General features: G+C 36.4%; 2 protein-coding genes across 5 annotated transcripts; one reads left to right on the forward strand and one right to left on the reverse strand.

Annotated features, from left to right (window-relative positions):
• The first annotated feature begins 619 nt into the window (after window positions 1-619).
• LOC141827226 (uncharacterized) lies at window positions 620-2035 on the forward strand. The gene is made up of 2 exons (XM_074714459.1): window positions 620-1521; window positions 1933-2035. Exons 1-2 carry the CDS (start codon window positions 620-622, stop codon window positions 2033-2035), a joined length of 1005 nt encoding a protein of 334 aa, XP_074570560.1.
• Window positions 2036-4137: 2102 nt separating this feature from the next.
• Window positions 4138-19610, reverse strand: LOC141828560 (uncharacterized). Of its 4 annotated transcripts, none has more exons than XM_074716013.1 (3): window positions 19510-19610; window positions 4725-4757; window positions 4138-4636 (listed from the first exon to the last, which is right to left on the reverse strand). In XM_074716013.1, the coding sequence occupies exon 3, from the start codon at window positions 4632-4634 to the stop codon at window positions 4443-4445; it is 192 nt and encodes a 63-aa protein (XP_074572114.1). In that variant the 5' UTR covers window positions 4635-4636; window positions 4725-4757; window positions 19510-19610; the 3' UTR covers window positions 4138-4442. The 4 variants fall into 4 exon arrangements, with proteins under 4 accessions (XP_074572114.1, XP_074572113.1, XP_074572111.1 ...); XM_074716012.1 differs by lacking the exon at window positions 4725-4757 and adding an exon at window positions 8423-8492; XM_074716010.1 differs by lacking the exon at window positions 4725-4757 and adding an exon at window positions 8423-8531.
• Window positions 19611-22253: the final 2643 nt, after the last annotated feature.

Below are 22253 nucleotides of genomic sequence, written 5' to 3' on the forward strand. Positions count from 1 at the left end.
AATTGAAAAAGCGGGGTAAAAACTTGGGTACCAAAAACGCGTTGCTTCCCTACTCCGAATTCGGAGGTAAGAAGCCACCGCACACGTGTACTGCAAGGCGGGCAGTCGGCCTCTAGCCATCAGTCGCAACACCCTCCTCCCGACGGCTACTCCTATTTTTAGAAAGTAATTTTTAAGAATTTGCAAAAGTTCGAGAGCGAATCTATAATTATTTCTTACTATTTTTGTAAGGGCCACTAATCATATTAATTAATAACTAACCGTCACGATAATCCAGACAGAATGTATTACAGGGGAATGAAGCATGAGGCAGTTAGTTAGTTTTGTGCTCCATCCACGTAAGATTGGATGCGGAAGAATCGGTCATCGGGCTCCCCTGCGCTGCCACGTGGTCCCCCCAACCGAATGATTAATTAGGGCTTCCTTCGATCCCCACCTTCTTAGCCTACGCCCTTGCCGCCCGGCGCGATCGGCTGCATGCCGAGAATAACACCAATTACGACGGGCAACTCCTCCACTTCCTCCTCCTCCGCCTCCGGTCGATCTCCCCGGCCCCGCCGCCGCCTCCTCCTTCGATGCCCCACCCTTAACAACTAATTAACCTTCTTATACGTCCATTATGAGCCCTTCCATTTCCACGTCCAACACCACCACCACCACCTCCACCACCACCAAGTCCTCCTCCACCACGTCCTCCTCCTCCGGGCAAAGCGGTACAGCCAACTCCGCCTGCGCCGCCTGTCGCCACCAGCGCCGCCGCTGCAAGCCCGACTGCACCCTCGCCCCCTACTTCCCCGCCACCGACCAGCACAAGTTCCTCAACGCCCACCGCCTATTCGGCGTCAGCAACATCATAAAGATCATCGCCAACCTCGACCCCGTCCAGCGCAACGACGCCATGCGCACCATCATCTTCCAGTCCGACATGCGCGCCCAGGACCCCGTCGGCGGCTGCTACCACATCGTTGAGGACCTCGAGCGCCAGATCAAGCACTGCCTCGCCGAGCTCCAACTCGTCCACCGCCAGCTCTCCATCTGCCGCGCTCAGGCCGCCGCGGCAGCCGCTGCCGTCGACCTCGACGTCGTCGGCCCCGGTCCATTCCCCCCCGGCGCCGCTCAAGACGTCTGCGTCGTCGACCCCGACGCCGTCAACATCTACGACCCCAATCTCTACTCCGCTCCCATCAACCACCTGACCCAACAGCAGCAACAATTTTACAATAATAACTACTTCTGCTTCGACAACGTCGTCAATGGCGACGATCACAATAATCTGAACATCAACGGCGGCACTAATTGCGTCGACGACCACAATGACGTTTGTGATAATATGTTGAACACTCTTCGACAGCATCAACAACAGCCATGCATGGTGGGAGATGAAGAAGAGGTCAAGCCATTGGTGGACATGTTTGAGGTTAGAACATTGATTGCAGCTGCTGATGACGATGGAGATTCATCTAGGAACAATGTTGCTTCCAGCTGTGGTCTTAATGGATCTTACGATCTCCATGGACGCAGGTTAATATAATAATCCACGTTATATTTAATTTTGATCCACTACTCTTTTTTTTTCTTTCATATACGAATTTGATTTGAGAGAGATGAAAATATTAGAGAACGTGGGATTACAAGTGAAAACTTAGAAAAATAAATATATGCATTAATATATAAAAGATAAAAAAATTTGATTGTTGTTATTGCTATTTCATATACTAATTTGTCCTTTAACAAAAAAAATATGTTGTTTTTCTTTTCTCCAAGAAAGAAATTGTTTCTCATATCTTTCATTAGATGTTTGATTACAAACTCTATTAATTAACAACTTCTTAATTAAGAATAAAATAAGAATATTTATTCTTAGTTTGGATCAATGGCAATTTGTGATCATTAGTACTAACTAAAATTATTTATGTGATGTCATGGCTCAAGTTTGGAGCTAAAGGAGGAAGTGAATCAAGTGGCTCAGGAGCATGATCTGAAAGGTGCTGCATCTTTGTTTACCCTAACAAACTGTAGTTCTTCGGTTCCATGATCACTTCTCTTTTATTATGATCTCAACTTCTTCTCAAAGATGGCGAGTAAGTTTGATGGTGTCATATAGCTAGCTCCCTTGGTAAAGTCTTCCCAAGTTAATTGCAAGATCGGATCTTGAGTTTGAATCCCCCCTTCGCGATGACACTTATGTGCTCAACATATGCTAAAAAGGCGACGAGTACTACTTGGCATTTTATTCGATTGTTGTGTTCTTCCTGTTCTTGGAGGAGATTAGGAATAATTACAATGGCTCAAAAGAGGGAATTTGAAAGGTTCTTTTGTATGGAATAATTAGTTAAGTGAGTTGTTTCTCACTTCATGGTTAGAGATGATTTGTTAACATTAATTTCATATCCATGTGGTTATTGTTGATTTTAATGAATTGGCCAAGGTCCATGTTATTGTGATAGAGTGGAGAAAGTTTTCTTTTTAAAAATTTGGTTGTCACATGTGATGCCCCCGAAGCATAGCTGAGTTTATTACGACGGAACAGATATAACTGTCAATTTAGATTAGGCCCATCGGATTGGCCCGCCTAACCTGCAATCTATTTTGGATTGGGTTGGAGATTTTCCAACCTGCCAAGTTGGTGGGTAGAACTGCCCCATCCTGCCATATAATGAGTTTTTAGTGAGTTGGCCAGCCTCGCTATGGGTTGGCCCAGCCGTTTGACAGCTCTAGGAGCATAATTGCAGAAATGGGCAAAAGGTTCAAATCTCAGTAAAGCTGAAACAAATGATTGTGAAGCCGATCATAAATGGTGTGAAACCGTTGAAGTGATGGATTCCACTTTTAAAATGCAGAAACATATATATATATATATATATATATATATATATATATATATATATATATATATATATATATATATATATATATTAATGAGTTGAATTTATGTTTCTCCCTCCTATCATTCTCTTGTTTTTCTTCAATATTTATTTTGCCTTAATTCAATTGTTGTTACTTACTACTGTATATTTCAATTCATCTTAAACCATTTTTTCTTCTTCTTAGTTTAATTTCTACGAGACTTTATTAGGATGACTACTAAATTCTCCAGTGAAATTTAATCCAGTTAATTTATACTAAACTCATTACTTTATGCATTTGATTTAAGCATTTAATTTAATTTAATTATTCATATATGGTGGAAAGTAAGAATTGCTTTACTGTGTTCTTTTAATCCCAATCACAAAGAGCTTAACTATATGTGAATTTGAACTTGAAAAGGTACTAAACACTATCAAGAATATTAACTGAACTTGTACTAGATTACACTTTACACAATTGATCATCAATTCTTCATAAATCAAAATATACTAGAAATTTGTAATTGATAGGTAGAGAGTACCATTCTTTGTTATGAAAGGTAAAATATATCATCAAAGAAAAATGCACAAACATACAAAATAACCAATGACTCTATCTCATATCATGTCTAACAAAGTGTCAGATTTAAGTAAGAATCAATGGTACATCATAGATGTGCTACATGAGTACCAACATTATCTATATGTCTCTCACACTCTCTATCATGCAGGTGTAGCTGTAGTAGCCTCAAGCCTGCAGCCCGGCCCTCAGCAATGTATGCCTGCCCGGAAGGAGGCATCACTATCACCAACAAAAGAAGGCGTCTCGGTATCGATCAGTATCCCATCACAGAGCACCAATATCAGAGGGTACGGTGTCGCCATGTCCATCAGCAACAGCATCAAGAGAATCAGCGCCACCGTAGCCATCCACAATACATCACACACTCCCAGCTGCAGAAGATAACCCATCAGCCGCCCATCCCTGCTATCAGCCGTCCATCCCTGCCATCCCGGCAATTGCCCCCTCTGCAGAAAGCACAGAATAGCACCAAATAGAGAGTACCATTCTTCAAAGTATATAGAGTTGAATTGTACTTGGAAACATTGTTTACTGATCCATAGATTTTGAACTGATCCAAAAAGAAGCAGAAATAAACAGGAAATCATTTTATGAATATTGATAGATAGCATAGCATAGCTAGATAGATATTTAATTGAAATTGTTTCTTGTATTACCATTATTGTATCTTAATTTTTAACTCACAGTAGCTTGATGAATTCTTGATAGTTAAGCTTGTTAAATCTCCTCTTAGACATTGGGCACAAGTACTCGGTACATCAGCTTTTAAATGTTCTTTAGCATAAGTACATATCTAAACGCAGCCACAAACATGTGGTGCTTTTGAATGCTAGGACTGTGATTTAAAAATTAAAATTACATGTCTAAGTCCACCATAAAATGCTGGAAAAAGAACAAATTAGAGAGCAATTCAAGTTCAGATTGACCATCACTTTGCTAGTAGGAATTCTTGGCATGGAGACATCTCCTGTTGTCATATATTCTTATTCGAACCGCATGGAATGGAGTAATGGCTACTTTGGTTTGGTGGCTGTGTTTTCTTGTTTGGTTCCAGAGACTGCTGCTGTTGCGGCTGCTGATACAGCAGCTGCAGCTGCACCTACTTTTACACCACCAGCAGCTTTCATAGCGGCGCCAACCTTAGCGAAAACAGCAATGCCACCTGCTAGGAGAGCTCTCAAAGCAACTGTTGGTTTTAATTCCATACCTACAAGGAGTCATCACAGAAGACTGAAACCAACAGGGGGGAAAAACAGGTACATATTGGTTATTGATTGTAGGATGAAGTAATTTACATCTTATTGAATACAACCTCTCCGTTCCACCTGCTGCATTTTATTAATTATGTATTAACCCAAAGAACATAATTCACAAAAATACAAGTGAAAACATCTTAGCCAAACAACAATCAAAAGTATCAAAAAGTTTATTCCATTTTTTAGTTAAATGTCATTTACTCTTTGCATCTTTTAGTTGAAACATGAATTTTCAGTTAAATGTCATATACTGTTTAAATTGATTACTTAATGGTTTAAAACAAAAGGAGATTCATGCTTGGTGTTAGTATCTAGATGTCTAAGAACTGATGAATCATCTCAACCAGGAAGAAATTCTTTATCTAATTATATCTCATAATAGAGAAGGTATTGAATCAGTATAGGAACTGTGATGATTATGAGAAACCTGCTTATCGTCTAGCTTCCTTTGAAAATAATTAAAATTTTAAATGTCAATTTTTGGAGGTTTTTTTTACTAACATTATGTTTTTTTTTAGGAATTTGATGTAGATCGATGTACCATGGCAAAAAGAGGCAGGTCCAATTGCTGCTTACCATGAGGCTAAGTAAGAAGAATAGATAAAAAAGGAGGTCCAAGAGGATGAAGAAAAAGGTTTCTGAAACTAAGGAATACTTGCTAGGCACCTGCTGCAGGCCAACAAAACTTGCGTGTTGCCTTGGATTTCAACCTGTGGCATAGTGGCAATCTCACTGCATGCCTATAGCAATTTTTTCCAAAACCTTCCTCAATTAATCATGTGGCGAAGTAAAATCTTTAAGAGACTACGGTAATTTTCTTTCTCCCACATAATGCATCCAACCAATTGCATTATGGTCCTCACAGTGCTTTTCTCACTAGCTTATAAGTTTCATTAATTTGGAAGGCAAGACTCAACATCTTACATTAACACATAATTCTTGTGCCCACGGATTGATGCCAACTGACATCTCAGCCACATGATACAACTTGTCAATAATTTACTTCTTAGAATATGCCACTAAGCATCTACTACTACTATAACAACAACTCAGCACGGTCCCATTAGATGGGGTCGGCTATATTGATCTTTCTACATCATTGGACTTTATCCCCTATTGTACCATCATTTATATTTAAATAAATTTTATCTTATTTTATTGTTGCTAACAAAGTTTTTTTTTATTTTTCTTGTTTGATGTGTATATTTATCATAATTTTACATCGTCTAACTGAAACATTTTTTTTCCGTCTAAATACATATCTGTATTATCTTAAACATATCTCCCGAAGTTTTCCCACAATAACTGCAACCCCAACTTTTTTTCTAATATTTTCATTTCTTATCATGTCCATCCTTGTATGTTCGCATATCCACTTTAACATCCTCAGCTTTACAACTCTCATCTTCTGCTCATATGCTCAAGTCATAACCCAACATTCAACTTTGTAACATAGTAGGTCTAACCATCATTTTGTAAAACTTTCCTTTAAGTTTTAGAATTATTTTATGATCATAGAATATATGACATTTTCCTCCATTTCAATCATTCCGTTTATATTTTATATAAGATATCTCACTTAATTCCTTCATCCTTTTACAAAAATGATCCATACTTAAAACTGTTAATAATTTTTCATCTCCTATCTTAACAATTGTCTCATTACATCTAATATTACTAAACTTAAATTTTATAAATTCTATCTTTACTCTACTAATCCTAAAACGTTTCACTTCTAGTATTTCCAATTAAGATTCAAAGTTTAGCATTTATTCCTTCACGTGTTTTATCTATCAAAACAATATCATCTGTAAACAACATACACCACGGTACCGTATCTTAGATGTGTCTAGTAATTTCATCCATGATTAGTAGAGTTTTCCCTTCTTCATTTCTTATTCTAAACTCATAACCCTCATGCACCCTATCATATTCCTTAGTTTTCACTCCTATGTGCTCATTTAGATCTCCTCTTATTAAAATCATTTCGATTGGCAGAATATTTTGTAATACTTCATCTAGGTCATCCCAAAATTTAGATTTGGTGTATTTATCTAATTCTACTTGAAGTGCATATATGTTAATTACATTAATAGTTTCTTTTGTCACCACTATCTTAAAAACTATAATCATATCCCCTTTTCTAACTACTACTACTTAATTCTTTAGCAAACTATCGACAACGATACTTACTCTATTTTTTATTTTACTATGTACCAAATTTAAAATTCAAATTCTCTATTATCTTTGCCTTTTCTTTTATTCATTTTATCTCTTGTATATATAAATATTAATTCTTTTCTTAATCATCATATATACTAAGTATTCCTAGATTTCATGTTCTAAATCTTAGACAATTAAATTTTCTATAATATTTGTTCTTACCCAACCTATGGTGTGAAAACTCTTACATATTTAATAATACACCTGAGTTCTCATGGAGATGTAACGATCCTTGCTAAGACATCATAGTACAGTCATGCAACGCATTTCTTATAAAGAACATCCTAGCATTAGCACAATAATTTAATGGATTCATTCATTAAACATTGCCTAAAAGTCCACACTAGCTGACAACCTAATGCGCAACCCTCGCTTTTTTTCAACCAGGCTTAGGACTAACTTTGATGGATTTCTAAGCATATATTCACTTAATATTGTCTGAAAGGCCACTAAGCATCTATCAATAATTTTTTTTCTATGTAACATGATATCAATAACTTAAATACACAACAAAACTTTACATACTTGAAAATGAAGCTCTTCTACAACATTCATTACACCTATTTCCAAACAAAGGGGCAATCAATCTTTATATATTTCTTTTTATGAAATACTAAATTTGAAGCAATTTGCAAGATAGCCTGAGTGTCACAAAACATCTTTATTGGCTCTTCATTAGCTTCACTAGAGCGTTACCCAACTATTTCATTAACCATTTGTTATATAAGCTCACATGTGGTAAAAGACATTGCCTATATTTTGTCTCTGTACTCGACTAGCCACTATAGTTGTATTCTTACTCTACCAAGATATTAAATTTCCTCTAGAGAGGACAAAATACTCGATGTAGATTGCTGATTCCTAGACATATCTACTGCATTTGTATATCCTACAACCGTGAGATGGCCTCAATTGTAATAAACAAGGTCATTCCCTTGAGTAATTTTGGGATGCTACAAAATCTTCAAAGCTGCCTCAATGATCATGACATGGAACCTCACATGAAGGAGCCTTAAAAATCAAGTTATAAAACTTACATGAAATGAGATGTCAAGCTTGGTGAGTGTCAATGTACCAACTAGCTTGCAATATTTATCATAATATTAGTCTAACATTGGGATCCATCAAAGTGTCAACTAGTTTGGCCTTCAACATACTGACTTAATCATATCAAACACATTTTTTAAGAGAGAGAAATGTCTCTCCTCGAACAAACAACCTCTATGCCACAAAAGTATTTAAGGAACCTAGATTCTTGGTTTGAAAGTGTTGATGAAACTATGCTTTCAACCTTGTGATTCCTATAAAAATTATTGTCAATAATGATCACATCATCTACATAAACAATAATGAGGATATGTTTCACAAACTAAGGAATTAAGTGAAATAGTAAGCAATTTGAAACACTATCATCTAGAACTGAAAAAGAGCATATTTAATAACTAAATTTACCAAACTATGTGTAAGAAGATTTCTTCAGCTCATAAAGAGACTTACTTCACAAAGGGGCTTACCTCTGTTTGCACGTAAGATCACTCTCCTTATGAGACACAAGACCAAGAGGTTGCTCCATGGATAACTCTTCTATAAGGTCATCATAAGTAAAACATTCTTGATACTCAACTGGAAAAGAGGTCATTGTAACATTGTTGCCAAAGAAAAGTTGTGCCAAAGTAATCTTAGCCTCAGGAGGAAAAAAAAAATCAAGATAACCAACTTCAAACACTTGAGTGATCCGTTAGCTAACAATCAAGCTTTCAGTCAATTTACACCTTCACAATGACTACTCACTTACATTCAACTAGGGATTTACTAGGAACAAGAGAAATAAAGTCTTATATATTAGTAGAACCTATGGTTGTCATCACATCTACTATAGTATGTCTGTCAGATCATGAGTGTTTCTTTAATAATCTTAGGAATGAAATGTAAAATCAAAGAAGAAATAAAGGCAGAAGTAGGTAAAGAAGTAGCATATAAAATTTAACAAGAAAAAGGAAATAAAGTAGTTCATTTACAAGTACCTTTCCGAAGAGTAAAGGAAAGGTCTGAATATGTTGGATCCAGGACTAGTGTTGATAGGCTTGATTCTCATATCTCAGTAGAATATGGAGAAATAGGTAAGGTCTAGGAATAAATAGTGAAGTAGGAAGAGGAAGTACATCTATAACGACTCAAAAATAGGTGGTGTTGTAGGGCATAAAGGAATAGATCTAAAGAAGGTCACATATGAATACATGATGCAACTTAAAAGGGTAGCAACAATACTTGCATACGAGAATATCTCAAAAAGATACACTAGGCAAATCTAGGAGATTTCTCTCTATCAAGAGATAAGTGATAAATAAAATGTGTAACACACCCTTGAGGTGGAATTAAGTTGAGAGGAACACCTTAAAAGGAGATTTAACCTAGCATGCAGTGATAATTTCATCACCTAAACTTGAGAGGAACACCTATATGAAATAAGAGTGCAAGTTGTCTCGACCAAATGACATTTTTCCCTCATTGCAACACTTTTTTTGCAGTGAATGGAGACGTGACAATTAAAGGGCACTCTAAGAGAAATACTTCATTGTCACTTAAGGTTTTAATAACACATTAATCTAAGTCCTCGTCTTGGTAGAAAAAAAAACTAAAATGGGTAAATATTTCATAACCTCTTCCAAAATGAAAAACCATGTTATCCTCAAGTAGTTAATCAACAAAAGTAACAAAGTATCTAAAAGCAAGTTCTGAACTGATTCAACTTAGATCCCAAATATCCAAGTGCCCTAAGGAAATGTACAAAAACATCTCAATGGATAGCATTGGAGAATAATGATCCAACATATTACCTAAATGGTAAGGCTCATATCCTCAATTCTAGAGATCAAACAAGTTAGGAACAATCTTTTGTAAATTTTGAGTGCTAGAAAAACTATGGATTTAGAATGCATAAAAAATCAATAACCAATGTTCTAAATGGCGGCAGAGGAGACCGCTTAGGCGCCGCTGCCTACACAGGCATCAACCGCACCGCCTTAACCACACCGTCTTTGCCTTAGGTGGTAAAAGATAAGACAAGGTTGGTGAGATGGTGTAACTCAATAAAAATTTAAAAATCATAGATATATTAATATACTTTCTCTCTCTTCCAAAACATAAATAACTCCACCAACCACCAAATCACTCACAGCCCACTTCCTTTGCTTGGAAAGGTCCCCACCGCCACTGGTGTCTACTGCCACCACCGAGCTAGATTCGAGGTTTACTTGGAGAATGGTAGCGGAAGCCTTGGGAGTGGATGAAGTGCTACAACCAAGGATACGTACAAGGAACATTCCCATTAAAGAACTTGATGAGGATTTAGATACATCAAAGGAGGAGAACGAAGAAGATATTGATTTTGAGTCCGACGATGATGATAGGATTATGGATGTAGTTAATGGTGCATATATAAATGATTTATAAAATTATTTATGTTTAGTCTAATCATTGTTGACTTAGTGCCATGTTGGGTTGAAACTATGAATTTTAAATTTAAATTTTTGATAAAATAATGATATTACTTTTTAAATATTAACATTGTAATGAATCTTTATTAATGATCTTGTTAATTGTATTTATGTATTTATTTATACCTTATATAAATTGTATTGTATTGTATGAAGCTTATTTATGCATAAAAATCATTTAATTACATATATTATATAGAGAATGATAACTATTTATAATATTATGTATATAAAATAGTAAAAAAAATTCAACTGCTTAGGCGGCCAAGACGGACACCCGCCACCGTCTACTGTCATTTACAACACTGTCAATAACTAGAGTAGATGAGATTGTATCCACTACCAAGCCAAACTATGAAATCTCTAAGGTCCCCGGGGCAATGGTGCAACGGTAGGACATCCGGGTTGTGACCCAGGGACCCGCGGTTCGATCCCTAGCTACGGCGTATTTGCAAGAATTTTCTTCCAAATGGGGAACGCAATCAAAGGATGCTGGGCATCTGGATTGGCCGCCGTATGCGCTTCCCGATTTACCCTGGTGGTCGATAAGAAACTTCCGTGGGACCGGGCCGGCCATCCCCAGAGATTGAGTCCATGAGACTGGCTGGGATTTATCATTTTTTTTATGAAATCTCTAAGACTTAGATCTTGTAGTTATCACCTTTCATCTCCTTAAATTAAAGGTGTTAACCAGGCTGTCAAACTTCAAGTGACTTGACCTAACACAGAATAGGTCAAGTTAAGAATGGTCTAATCGTAATTGAAGTTCAACACAATCATATTTATAGGCTTCTTCTGGGCACAAAGTTTTTGATCCAAAGGTTGTGCCCAACATATCATGAAGTCAAATGTGTTAAGTCCAACACAAGACTAAAACAAGCATGCCCAACATGTTGGGTTGAGAATGAACCATATCAAGCATCTTGTAACTCAATTACATTTTTATTAAATTTAATAAAATATTAATTATATGAACTTTATCCCTTAGAGTAATTTTAAAAAAACACTATATTATCCTTAATTTTTTTTAAGAAAATACCTCTGTATCTTTTTTAATATAATTTTTATATTTATTTTTGTTAATTTCATGAAAAAGTATGTGATGATGAGGAAAGGGGTTATGGGCTTAAGTAATGGGTATTAAATTCAATAATACAACAACAATAATCAAACCTTATTCTGAGTCGGCAATATGGATCCTTTTACATCATTGGCCTCTATCCCTTATTATATCATCATCTATATTTAAATAAATTTTATTTTATTTTATCGTTACTAATATAGTCTTCTTTGATCTTCCTCTTCCTCGCTCAATGTGTGTATTCCAGCCAAAATACCGTGAATGATCAAGCCATCGACCAACAAACTGTTGATGTGTACGCTCCTTAAAGATAGTCGTCTGGAGAAATAAAGACCTAAAAAGCACTCAAAAAGAGAGTTAAAATGGTGCCGGGATGAATCCTGGCAAACCACTCCGACGCTCAAATTAGAGTTTTGCATAAGGAGATTAAGGACAGGAGAAATTAAGATTGATGTGTGCATACCTATGCCCATGGGTATGGACTCTCTTTTATAGAGTTGTTAATATCCGTTTAAGATATATTATGAAATATTCGTTTAGAAAGATTCTGAAATATTTTTCTTATTTTCTGGGTGAAACGGTCTTAGGATTCTTAATTTTAAGGATGAACCAACTTTATGATTTTATCCCGCATGACACATGGAGGTAACAGATTTCTGCTACATCATAAACATCCCCAATTAGTCAAGTCGAAGGAGACGTAGTCCGACTGACTGGATTGTGTTGAGTTATCGTCGGGATAACTTGATGAGGTGTTATCGCTTCGCCACATATGGATGAAGTGGCCATAACAGGATCTCGAGCTCGGAGTTCGGTGATTCAAGCCTATCGTAAGGTAAAGTCGTGAGTTCGAAGCTCGGTGCTCCAAGCTTATTGTAAGGTAAAGTCGTGAGCTCGGAGCTCCGTGCTCCAGGCCTGTCGTAAGACAAAATCACGAACTCGGGGCTCGGTGTTACAGGCCTGTCGCAAGACAAAGTCGCAAGCTCAAGGATCTGTGCTCCTGGCTTGTCATAAGGTAAAGTCGCGATCTCGGGGTTCAGTGCTCCTGGCCTATCATAAGGCAAAGTCACGAGCTCGCGGCTTTGTTCTCCAGACCAGTCGTAAGGCAAAGTCACGAACTCGGAGCTCGATGTTTCAGGTCTGTGGTAAAGCAAAGTTGCAAGCTCAGGGCTCAGTGTTCCAAGCCTGTCGTAAGGCAAAATCGCGAGCTCAAAGCTCGGTGTTCCAGGCCTATCGTAAGGCAAAGTCGCGAGCTCAGGACTCAGTGTTCCAGGCCTCTTGTAAAGCAAAGTCGCGAGTTCAGGGCTCGATGTTCCGGATCTGTCGTAAGGTAAAGTCGCGAGCTCGGGGCTTAGTGTTCTGGGTCTGTTGTAAGATAAAGTCACGAACTCGAAGCTTGGTGCTCCAAGCCTAAGAGTTTTGAAGCATTTCAAAAAGAAAAATATTAAATTTATGAAGCAATACTGTAAAGATTAATGATCCGATAAATGAATTATAAGATAACTAGAATTAAAGAAAATATCCTGATGATTCGAAGAGAGTATAACAGAATGTCCAACTCAATAACAAGGGCGAACGATGAATCAGCTTTATGGAGAAAGCAAATATATAAAAACCAAGGCCTTGCTAGGAGTTATAAAATCCTAACATTATTTAGAAAGACTAAAGTGTTATAACATCATGAAAACCAACATCATGTAGTCATAACTATTCCAATATTAGGTCTCTCTACCCAGAAAATACACCATAAGAAAGTCTAAATTTCAACTAATAAAGAAAAAATCTTCCCTGTTGTTGAAGAAATGTTATCAAAACCATCTTTGAGAGAAAGGATTTTACACCAAGAGGAAATAACAACTAAAGAGTAATTAGAAGTTTTTGAGTAATCCCCAAACTATAGTAGCTTCAATGAAATCTTCTATGTCATTTTGATATGAATATATACCAAGCATTCTGTAGTATTGGTCCAACTTGGATAATGCTTTAAACTCCTTGCTTCACCATGGAATGAGAAAGCTGATATAGGAATACCTGTAATATCCACTGATTTTTGCGCTTTGTCCGCGACTATATCCAAGTCTAGAGAGAATAATAAACTCGATATCATGACTCCTGAATACCCGTGGAGTCGGAGATAAAATAATAAGTTAGATCTCCTGACTTCTGAGTACTTATGGAGTCAGAGAGAAAATAGCTCGATCCACAACTATGTCCGAGTCAAGAGAGAATAAAAAACTAGATATCATGACTCTTGAATACTTGTGGAGTCGGAGATAGAATAATAAGCTCGATATCACGAATCCTGAATACCTATGGAGTCAGAGATAAAATATAAGCTCGATATCACGACTCTTGAATACTCGTGGAGTCGAAGATAAAATAAGCTCGATCTCATGACTTCTAAGTACTTATGGAGTCAGAGAGAGAATAGCTCGATCCACAACTATGTCCGAGTCGGGAGAGAATAATAAGTTTGATATCACGACTCTTGAATACTCGTGGAGTCGGAGATACAATAATAAGCTCGATATCACAACTCCTCAATATCCGTGGAGTCCAAGATAAAATAATAAGTTCAATCTCATAACTTCCAAATACTTATGGAGTAAGAAAAAGAATAGCTCGATCCACGATTATGTCTAAGTCGAAAGAGAATAATAAGCTTAATATCACGACTCCTGAATACCCGTGGAGTTGGAGATAGAATAATAAACTCGATATCATGACTCCTGAATACCCGTGAAATCGGAGATAGAACAATAAGCTCAATCTCATGACTTTCGAGTACTAATAGAGTCAGAGAGAGAATGTCACAATCCACGACTATGCCCGAGTCAAGAGAGAATAAATATTCGCTCTCGGAATCGAGATTCTAAGAGATATATAATGCCTCATTGATTAACTATTGTCTGAGTGAGCATCAATGGGAACAATGGATAACACATTGTAACAACATCTTGATTCAATTAATTGCATCAAAAAAGGTTTGAATTCTCAAAAATATGACTTGTGCAGAACTGATATTGCTGTGTTGCATCTTGAAAGTTGATCTCTTTTTATAATCTATTGGTTGTTATGTGAGGATGCCAACTTCATGGTAACAATTCCAATATTGTACATAATAGTTCTTCAGAAGGTCAGAGCTTATGTTTTTATAAGTTTCATCTGGCCCCCTCCTCTTGATATCTTCTTATGTCTAATCCCATCATAAAGAAGTTCATGAGCATAATAAGTAATGCAACCCTTCTTCATAAGTTCCTCTACTAGGATCTTTAGTGTTGCTTTCTCCCTCTTATCAGCACTAAGTACGGTATGGACGACTTCTGGAACTACACCTTTGCTGACCATGATGTAAATGAGACCAACAGCTTCATAAGCCCTGTGTTTCACAGAAAGGCAGTTTATAAGCTGTCCAAATGTAGCCATTGTTGGAACCAATCCTTTATTAAGCATGTCAGTGAGATATTTGTAAGCACAGTCAATATTTCCAATCTTGCAAAATCCATTGACTAGAACACAATGTATATATCCATTTGGCTGCAACCCTTTGCTGATCATATCATTAAAAATTTTCTCAATCATATGAATGTTCAGCTTCTCAGAAAATGCACCAATCATGATGTTATATGTATCAATTGTCAGAAAGAACGGGTCCTCCAATTTTTTGAAGAGGTCATAAGCTCCATCAAGATCACTGTTCCTGCAGAATCCATGTATCAATATGCTCCACCATACACTTGTAGGTGAAGAGATTATGCTTGAAGCCATCATCTCTTGTTGCTGAATTCAACATCTCAAAAGCACTGAGTGGACGATCCTTCTGGTACTTGATTACAACAACTACATGTTTTGGGAGCAAGCTGCGAAGGCTCATCAGAAACTACCGATATCAATTGCTACCACCAGTTCCAGACACATATATGCTCATTCTTCAACTTAATAGAAATGACAGAGATTTTTTCAATCAATGGACAATGCTACAATTTCCAGCAGTTTATCATCAAATCAACCGAACTTCATAGTGGACCACAAGTTCGGATCTACTTGGAATTCGCGGGAGGCGAAACATGCTGTTTCCCCAAGCGAGACAAATAATGAACACCTGGAGCCAGCATGCTAGAGGAAGAGAAGGAAACAGAGAGCTTAAGGATTGTTAGGAGACGCGAAGCGGGTAGAAGGGAAACAACCACATTGATTAGAGCTCCTCCACTCCATCGTCGCTCGAGCTTGACCGCTATCGGTTTCGCCGCCTCCTCTTCGCTTGTGCTGATAAAACATGGTTAGGGCAATGCCTCTGTGGAACCCCATAAAAAAGTTGGATGTTTCTTGACTATAGTAATGAAATCAGGGTTTGACCAACCAAAACTTTGGAGCGAGGTTGTCTCCACATCCCAGCCAAGAAATCCTGGTTTCCAAGCTATTATCCTTTTCAAATAAACATCATCAAGGCCCTAAAATCTTGGAAGCATCGTCGACAAAAAACCCACACATATCCATGAGGTACTTGACCTGGAAGTGCGGATTGAGAGAAGCGGTGGTGCCTGAGGAGGCGAATGTGCCGGCGAAGAAGAAGATGCGAGGAAGTTGGGTCGAAGGAGGGAAGGCATAGCGGCAAGCCAAGGATTGAAGCGTTGTGTCGGCGCGTCAAGCGACGACGCAAGGATGACCCAAATACATTATTCACTTCTTCTAGTTGCCGTTATTCAACCGGCGTTTGATGATATTTTTTTAGGAAACCAAAAACAATGGAGACGAGATTAGGGTTTCCTGGTGGCGAAGGAGGAGACTTTTTCAAACGGTGGCGATTTTTTTTGTAGAGGAGTTTTTTTTCCATGGTTTTTCTTTCAACGGAGTCATGATCGTCATTAGTTCTTCCAATGTTAGCCATCACAACGTCTTGGCTCAGTTTTCCCATAGACGGCGGCAATTTATTCCGGTCAAAATACCGTGGATGATCAAACCACCGGCCAACGAACTGTTGACATGTATGCTTCTCGAAGATAGTCGTCCGAAATGATGAAGGAACCTGAAAAGCACTCAAAAAGAGGATTAGAATGACACTGGGGATGGATCCCGGCAACTCTAACACTCAAGTTAGAATTTTACGTGAGAAAGGAGATTAAGGACTTGAAACAATTAGGGTTGATGTGTGCATACCTATGCCCATGGATATGGACCCTCTTTTATAGAGTTGTTAATATTCATTTAAGATATATTCCGAAATATTCGTTTAGAAAGATTCTAAAATATTTTCCTTATTCTCTGGGTGAAATGGTCTTAGGGTTTCCTAATCTTAAGGATGAACCGACTTTATAACTTTATCCCGCATGACACGTGGAAGTAACAGATTTCTGTCACATAGTGAGTATTTGTCATAGTTTCACATCATTTAACTGGAACATTTATTAGTCGTCTAAACACATATTCATACTATCTTAAACATGTCTCCCGGAATTTTCCATTAACAAGTGCAATCCCAACTTTCACTCTAATTTTCTCATTTTATAATATATTTAAAAATTAATAAATACTGCTAAGATATACTTAATTCAAGCGAAGGACTTTAAGATGATGTGTAAAACAATACCCAAATTAAGATAGCATAGGATGTTAAAATTATAGTTTGAAAGCAACTTATGCAGCCATAGTCACTTATGCAATCAAAACTCATGACCACATTACATAATCTTAGTCACAAGGACTATTACTTTGGCCAACATTTAAATATTCCTTAGTTATGATTAATTTGGTTAGTTAACATGAATTGTTATTTGTTATATAATTTATGTGATAGAGAATACTTGAATTGCTTAGGATGATTAATTTAATATATTTATAATAATGAATTTTAATATTAATCAGTTGGTTAATTTATTTGAAATATACTATGTGGTGGTGGGGAGTCAAATGTGGAAGTGAAGGAGGGACTTTTGGCTCTCGGTATGAGTTTCGCGAAGGCATTTGACTACTCAGAATTAAGCATTGGACGTGTGATGAAAAGATGCTCAGCATTGCGATTAAATCTAAGAATTATGGTGGTGGCTAAGACAAGTGGCAATGAAGAAGTTGAAGAGGATCTAAATTCAAACCTCCCTCTTATGAAGATCAAGCAATGGCAAATCAATTTAGTCTAAGGGAAAAGGTGATTCAAAGGGGATGCTGTGGTTTCTAGGTTTGAACAGATGTTCATAAGACCTTAACAACAAGAAATGAGTGGGATGGCGTTCCTTCTCATGGAAATTAGAATGTGCTAGAATTAGTTGTGTAGTGACTAAAATATTGGATGCCAATGCCAAGAAGAATAGAGAAGATGATTAAAGAGAGGAGATGTAGTTGGAGGAGGGGAGGGGAGGGGAGGTTACTCCATCGTATCAAACACATAACCTCTAGGGTACTTGAAAGAGAAAAGTCAGCCGTAAGATTTGATCTACTCAACTACCAAGTAGAGACATACATTATTTGATGTATCCATAAAAAAAAGTACACCATATCAATATATAGTTCTTTGAATCAGTACCCAATGACTACATATCTCAGGTGGAGCCATACGCATAACTATTAATTATATTAACTTATATCAGATGTAAACGAATAACACATATGCCTTATGCAACAACCTTACTACACTACGTACTTTTCTTGAAATCTTAGCAATAGTTTCCTTGTGCCATGGGTGGATCTAGAAAGAGCCCAATAGGGGCGCAGTGCACTCACTCGGCTCAGAGATATTATTAAAGACATTGTGTATTTTATTTCTGATTAAAAACACAAAATGGTTCTCAACGCTACAATAATGTCAAAATAGTCTTTAATTTTCTCCTTGTATCCATCCAACTTTGATATTTCAAGGCAATTTTATTTAGTGATTGTTATCATTGTCCATCTCATATCTTCTTGAAAAAATAAATATTTTATCTATTTTTGTTTCTTTGTAGTTTATTCTCATAATCATTTTCTCTTCGTTGAGCTAGTACAATGCATTTCAAAGTATCCAATTAATAATGTTAGTTTTAGAATTATTAAAGTCGTGTATTATGTGAGTCAAGTGAGCAATTGCGTCAGTTAACTTTCCCCCATTGCCCTCTGGGTCTTGGATCCACCACTGGGCTTGTGCACTATAAGTGCGCATCTTGAGCCAACACCAATGATGCAGCACAATGGAAGGATAGAGACATAATCCTCACCTAGAAGAAAACTCCAATACCATTTGATGTAGCACAACAAAAGGATAGAGATACAATCCCTACCTAGAGGAAAGCTTTGATACCAATTGATATAGCACAGCAGAAGGATACATTCCAATTTCCTTTCTCTAAATGAGAATTGACAACTTTCCTCTCGGTAAGAATCATATCTATCTTCTGCTGTGCTACGTCAATTGGCATCAGAGTTTTCCTCTAGGTGAGGATTGTATCTCTATCCTTCTACCATGCTACATCAAATGATATCAGAGTTTTCCTCTAGGTGAGGATTGTATCTCTATCCTTCTACTGTGCTGCATCAAATGATATCAGAGTTTTCCTCTACGTGAGAATTATATCTCTATCTCCTTCTGCTATGTTGCATCAACCAATCAAGACTACTAGCTATTCCACTTGGGATCTCAATAACCAGATACAAAGCCTCGGCCATCTCTATCCAGCATACATTGTATAGCAATAATCTCCCAACATATACAGGTAGAATGCCATAAAAAAAACCTTTAAAACTAAATGATATCTTCCTCCTAGGGTGGGGACTCACTCTTTTCTGTCTCCAATCAGAATAGGTTTAACTCCGAGAATAACAGAACGTTCAACACGCTAAGACATAATAAGCCTCCTCATCGCCGAACAATCTCAGATTTTTCCGCTTCTATTCTGATTTCTTCCACTGAGATACCAGTTCTCAAGATAACTAGTTCACAAAAAATGTAAAACCCTAGCCCCGGACGAACCAAACAAGCAAGCGGAGCCATTATCAAAGAGAACCGGTAAGGAAAGAAACAAGGACTCAAATCTGGTGAGACAAATAGAAACCATACCCCGAGAATGAAAACGCGTGCGACCGATTCTCTAGCCGGGGAGGATCGAGACGGAGACGACTGTAAATGGGACGAAATGGAAATGAGGCCTGCTTTTCCCACCCCCATCAACGCACACCCCCCTCCCACCTTTTCTCTCTCCTCTTTTAATGACCTCTTTTTTTTTTTAATTTATTTATTTTTTAATTAATTTAATTTATTATTTTTTTCATCAATACGATATTTTTTTTCAATTTTATTTAATTTTTATTTAGTTTTATTTTTTAATCAATTTTGTTTATTATTTTTATCAATACTTTATTTTTAAAATTTTATATAAATTTTAGTTAGTTTTATTTTTAATCAATTTTGTTTATTATATTTTTTCAATTTTATATAAATTTTATTTTTTAATTAATTTTATTTATTATTTTTTTCATAATACTTGTATTTTTTCAATTTATTATTTTTTAAATTTTATTTTTTTATTGATTGTATTTTTTTTATTAATCAATTTTTTTCCAATTTTTTTATCAGTTTTATTTTTTTAATAATTTTTTTATATGTTTATAATCTTTTGTTTATTTTTAGTTATAAATTTTAGTTAAATAATAAACAAATTTAATTTAAAAAATAAAACTAAATAAAAATTGATTAAAATTAAAATATATATATATAAGTAAAATAAAATAAAAAACAAAGAAAAAAAGGTATAAACGTCATTTGAATAGGAGAGAGAGAGAGGAGGGGAGGGGGGGTGCGGTGGTAAGGGGGTGGGAAAAGCAATTTGCGACACTAATTCAGCTTCTTGTCTCGCGCGTAGTTCCACAGCTGGCGACCGTCCGATAAGAATGATCCATGTAACGCCCGTCATCCATGCATGGTGTGGAGGCACCTCGTGGTTAAAAATAAAAAGAAAAGAAAATTACTTATCGCGCCAAGATTAATAAGTTACTGGGTGGCGGTAGATTTGGCCTATTATTGTTTATCAAGTAATTTTGCTAAAAGTAGTCGATGGTCACGCCTGTCAAATTTAAATTCTAAGATCATAAATTTATTAGGATCCATATAAGTTAGAAGGAGAGGGCGGTGAATAATTTCGATCATTTCATCTCGATATTAAGTGCTCATCATTTGAATGCGCCATGAAATTTTAAAATAAATTTGACGTCCAATGCAAACACATCGATTTTATTTGATTCATCGTCTCCCAAGACGACTACATTCAAGGCCTAGTCCTAACGACTATCTTATTATTTTTCTCTTTTTCAGATACCTTTCAGAGGCAGAGAAATCTCTTATAATAAATTTTCACAATAATACAGCAAGAATATGAAAGACAAAACAAATATATGAAAGTAAACTATTTTATAATAATCTTTACTTTACTTGCACTTATTCTTTTGTTGATTTGGAATACCTTTTGGTGGTGGAAAATACAATAACATTTCGTCTCCAACCTCTCAAGAACTCCCTTCAAATGATCTTGAAATCCTCTTTTATAAGGTTGCATTTAGGATGATTCTACCTAGCAATCAATTGCTTACATTTACCAATTGATTACTTTAGTATAATTCGACCATTTAAACATACAGAATGATTATTTTTACCTTACCAATTGATTGATGAGCTACAATAATCGATTGCTAAGCTACAATAATTGATTACTTGCTTTCAGTCAAACTAGCCAATCAATTTGGAAAACTTTTGTTTGCTCGACACAATTTACCAGCAATCGATTGCTCGAGCAACAAATACCCTTTAAATCTCTAATTTCGAGTTTATGATTTACTAATTGATTGTTACAACCTAGCAATTAATTAATAACCCTATTTCAACCTTTTCAAGGTTAAATTCTCATCTTGTATAGTATTAGTTAATCTCAACCTACCAATACTTTCTCTGCTTAGTATTCAGTCATTCGTGACCTAATGAGACTTCCTGTTACCTAGCATCTGATCAACAGTGACTTATCAAGACTTCACACGCCTAGCATTTGAATACTCTTGACCTGCCAAGACTTCTCCTATGTCAAACATCTTGTCTTCCTTGTCCTATTTGGACTTCCACATTAATATCAAGTGTCTAGTCTTTCATGACCCATTTGGACTTATGTTATCTCCTATCGCTAAGTGTCCGATCAAACATAATCCACTTAAACTTTCCTCTCACCAACTCCGTGTTAGACTTCGATCACCAAGTGTTCGATCAACCGTGATCCACTTGGATTTCTCATCTTGTCAACTCTCTATTGGACTTTTGATCACCAACTATGACCCATTTGGATTTCTTATCTTGTCAACTCCTTATTGGACTTCTGATCATCAAATGTTTGATCAACTGCACCCACTTGGATTTATTCTTAATTAAGATCTCCCCCTTTTCCTAATACATCTGTAAGGAATATCTATCTAAGTGGAGTTTGACTCAAATCAAAAGATTAAAATTATTTTGAAAGTAATTTTGAAATGCATTTTCAAAGAATTTTTCAAATGATTTTCAAAGTCATTTTTAAAGCATCATTTAAAAAAAATGTTTGTCAAGATTTTCAAAATGATTTTTTAGAGAGTTTTTGAACTAATTTTAAGAAGTATATTTGATCTTTCAATTGAGCTCCCTCTTAATCTGACATTTCCTTAGAGTTTTTTGTTAACTACAAGGCAAACTCACTATATGTCTTAGGGGTTGATCGAAGTCAAAAGAACAAATAACTTATATTTTTCAAAACATAAATTTTTAAATTAAAATTTTAAAAAATTTCCAAG

Source organism: Curcuma longa, chromosome 4 (genome assembly GCF_044706935.1).
Source record: "Curcuma longa cultivar G26 ecotype Majalengka, Jawa Barat chromosome 4, ITB_CL_G26_1.1, whole genome shotgun sequence".
Classification (NCBI taxonomy): Eukaryota; Viridiplantae; Streptophyta; class Magnoliopsida; order Zingiberales; family Zingiberaceae; genus Curcuma; species Curcuma longa.

Excerpts from the sequence above, each read along its gene's own strand:
- LOC141827226 (XM_074714459.1), top strand. The coding sequence starts at position 620 with ATGAGCCCTTCCATTTCCACGTCCAACACCACCACCACCACCTCCACC. Across the intron at positions 1,522-1,932 it reads TACGATCTCCATGGACGCAG|TTTGGAGCTAAAGGAGGAAG; the intron begins GTTAATATAATA and ends TCATGGCTCAAG.
- LOC141828560 (XM_074716009.1), bottom strand. The coding sequence starts at position 4,634 with ATGGAATTAAAACCAACAGTTGCTTTGAGAGCTCTCCTAGCAGGTGGC.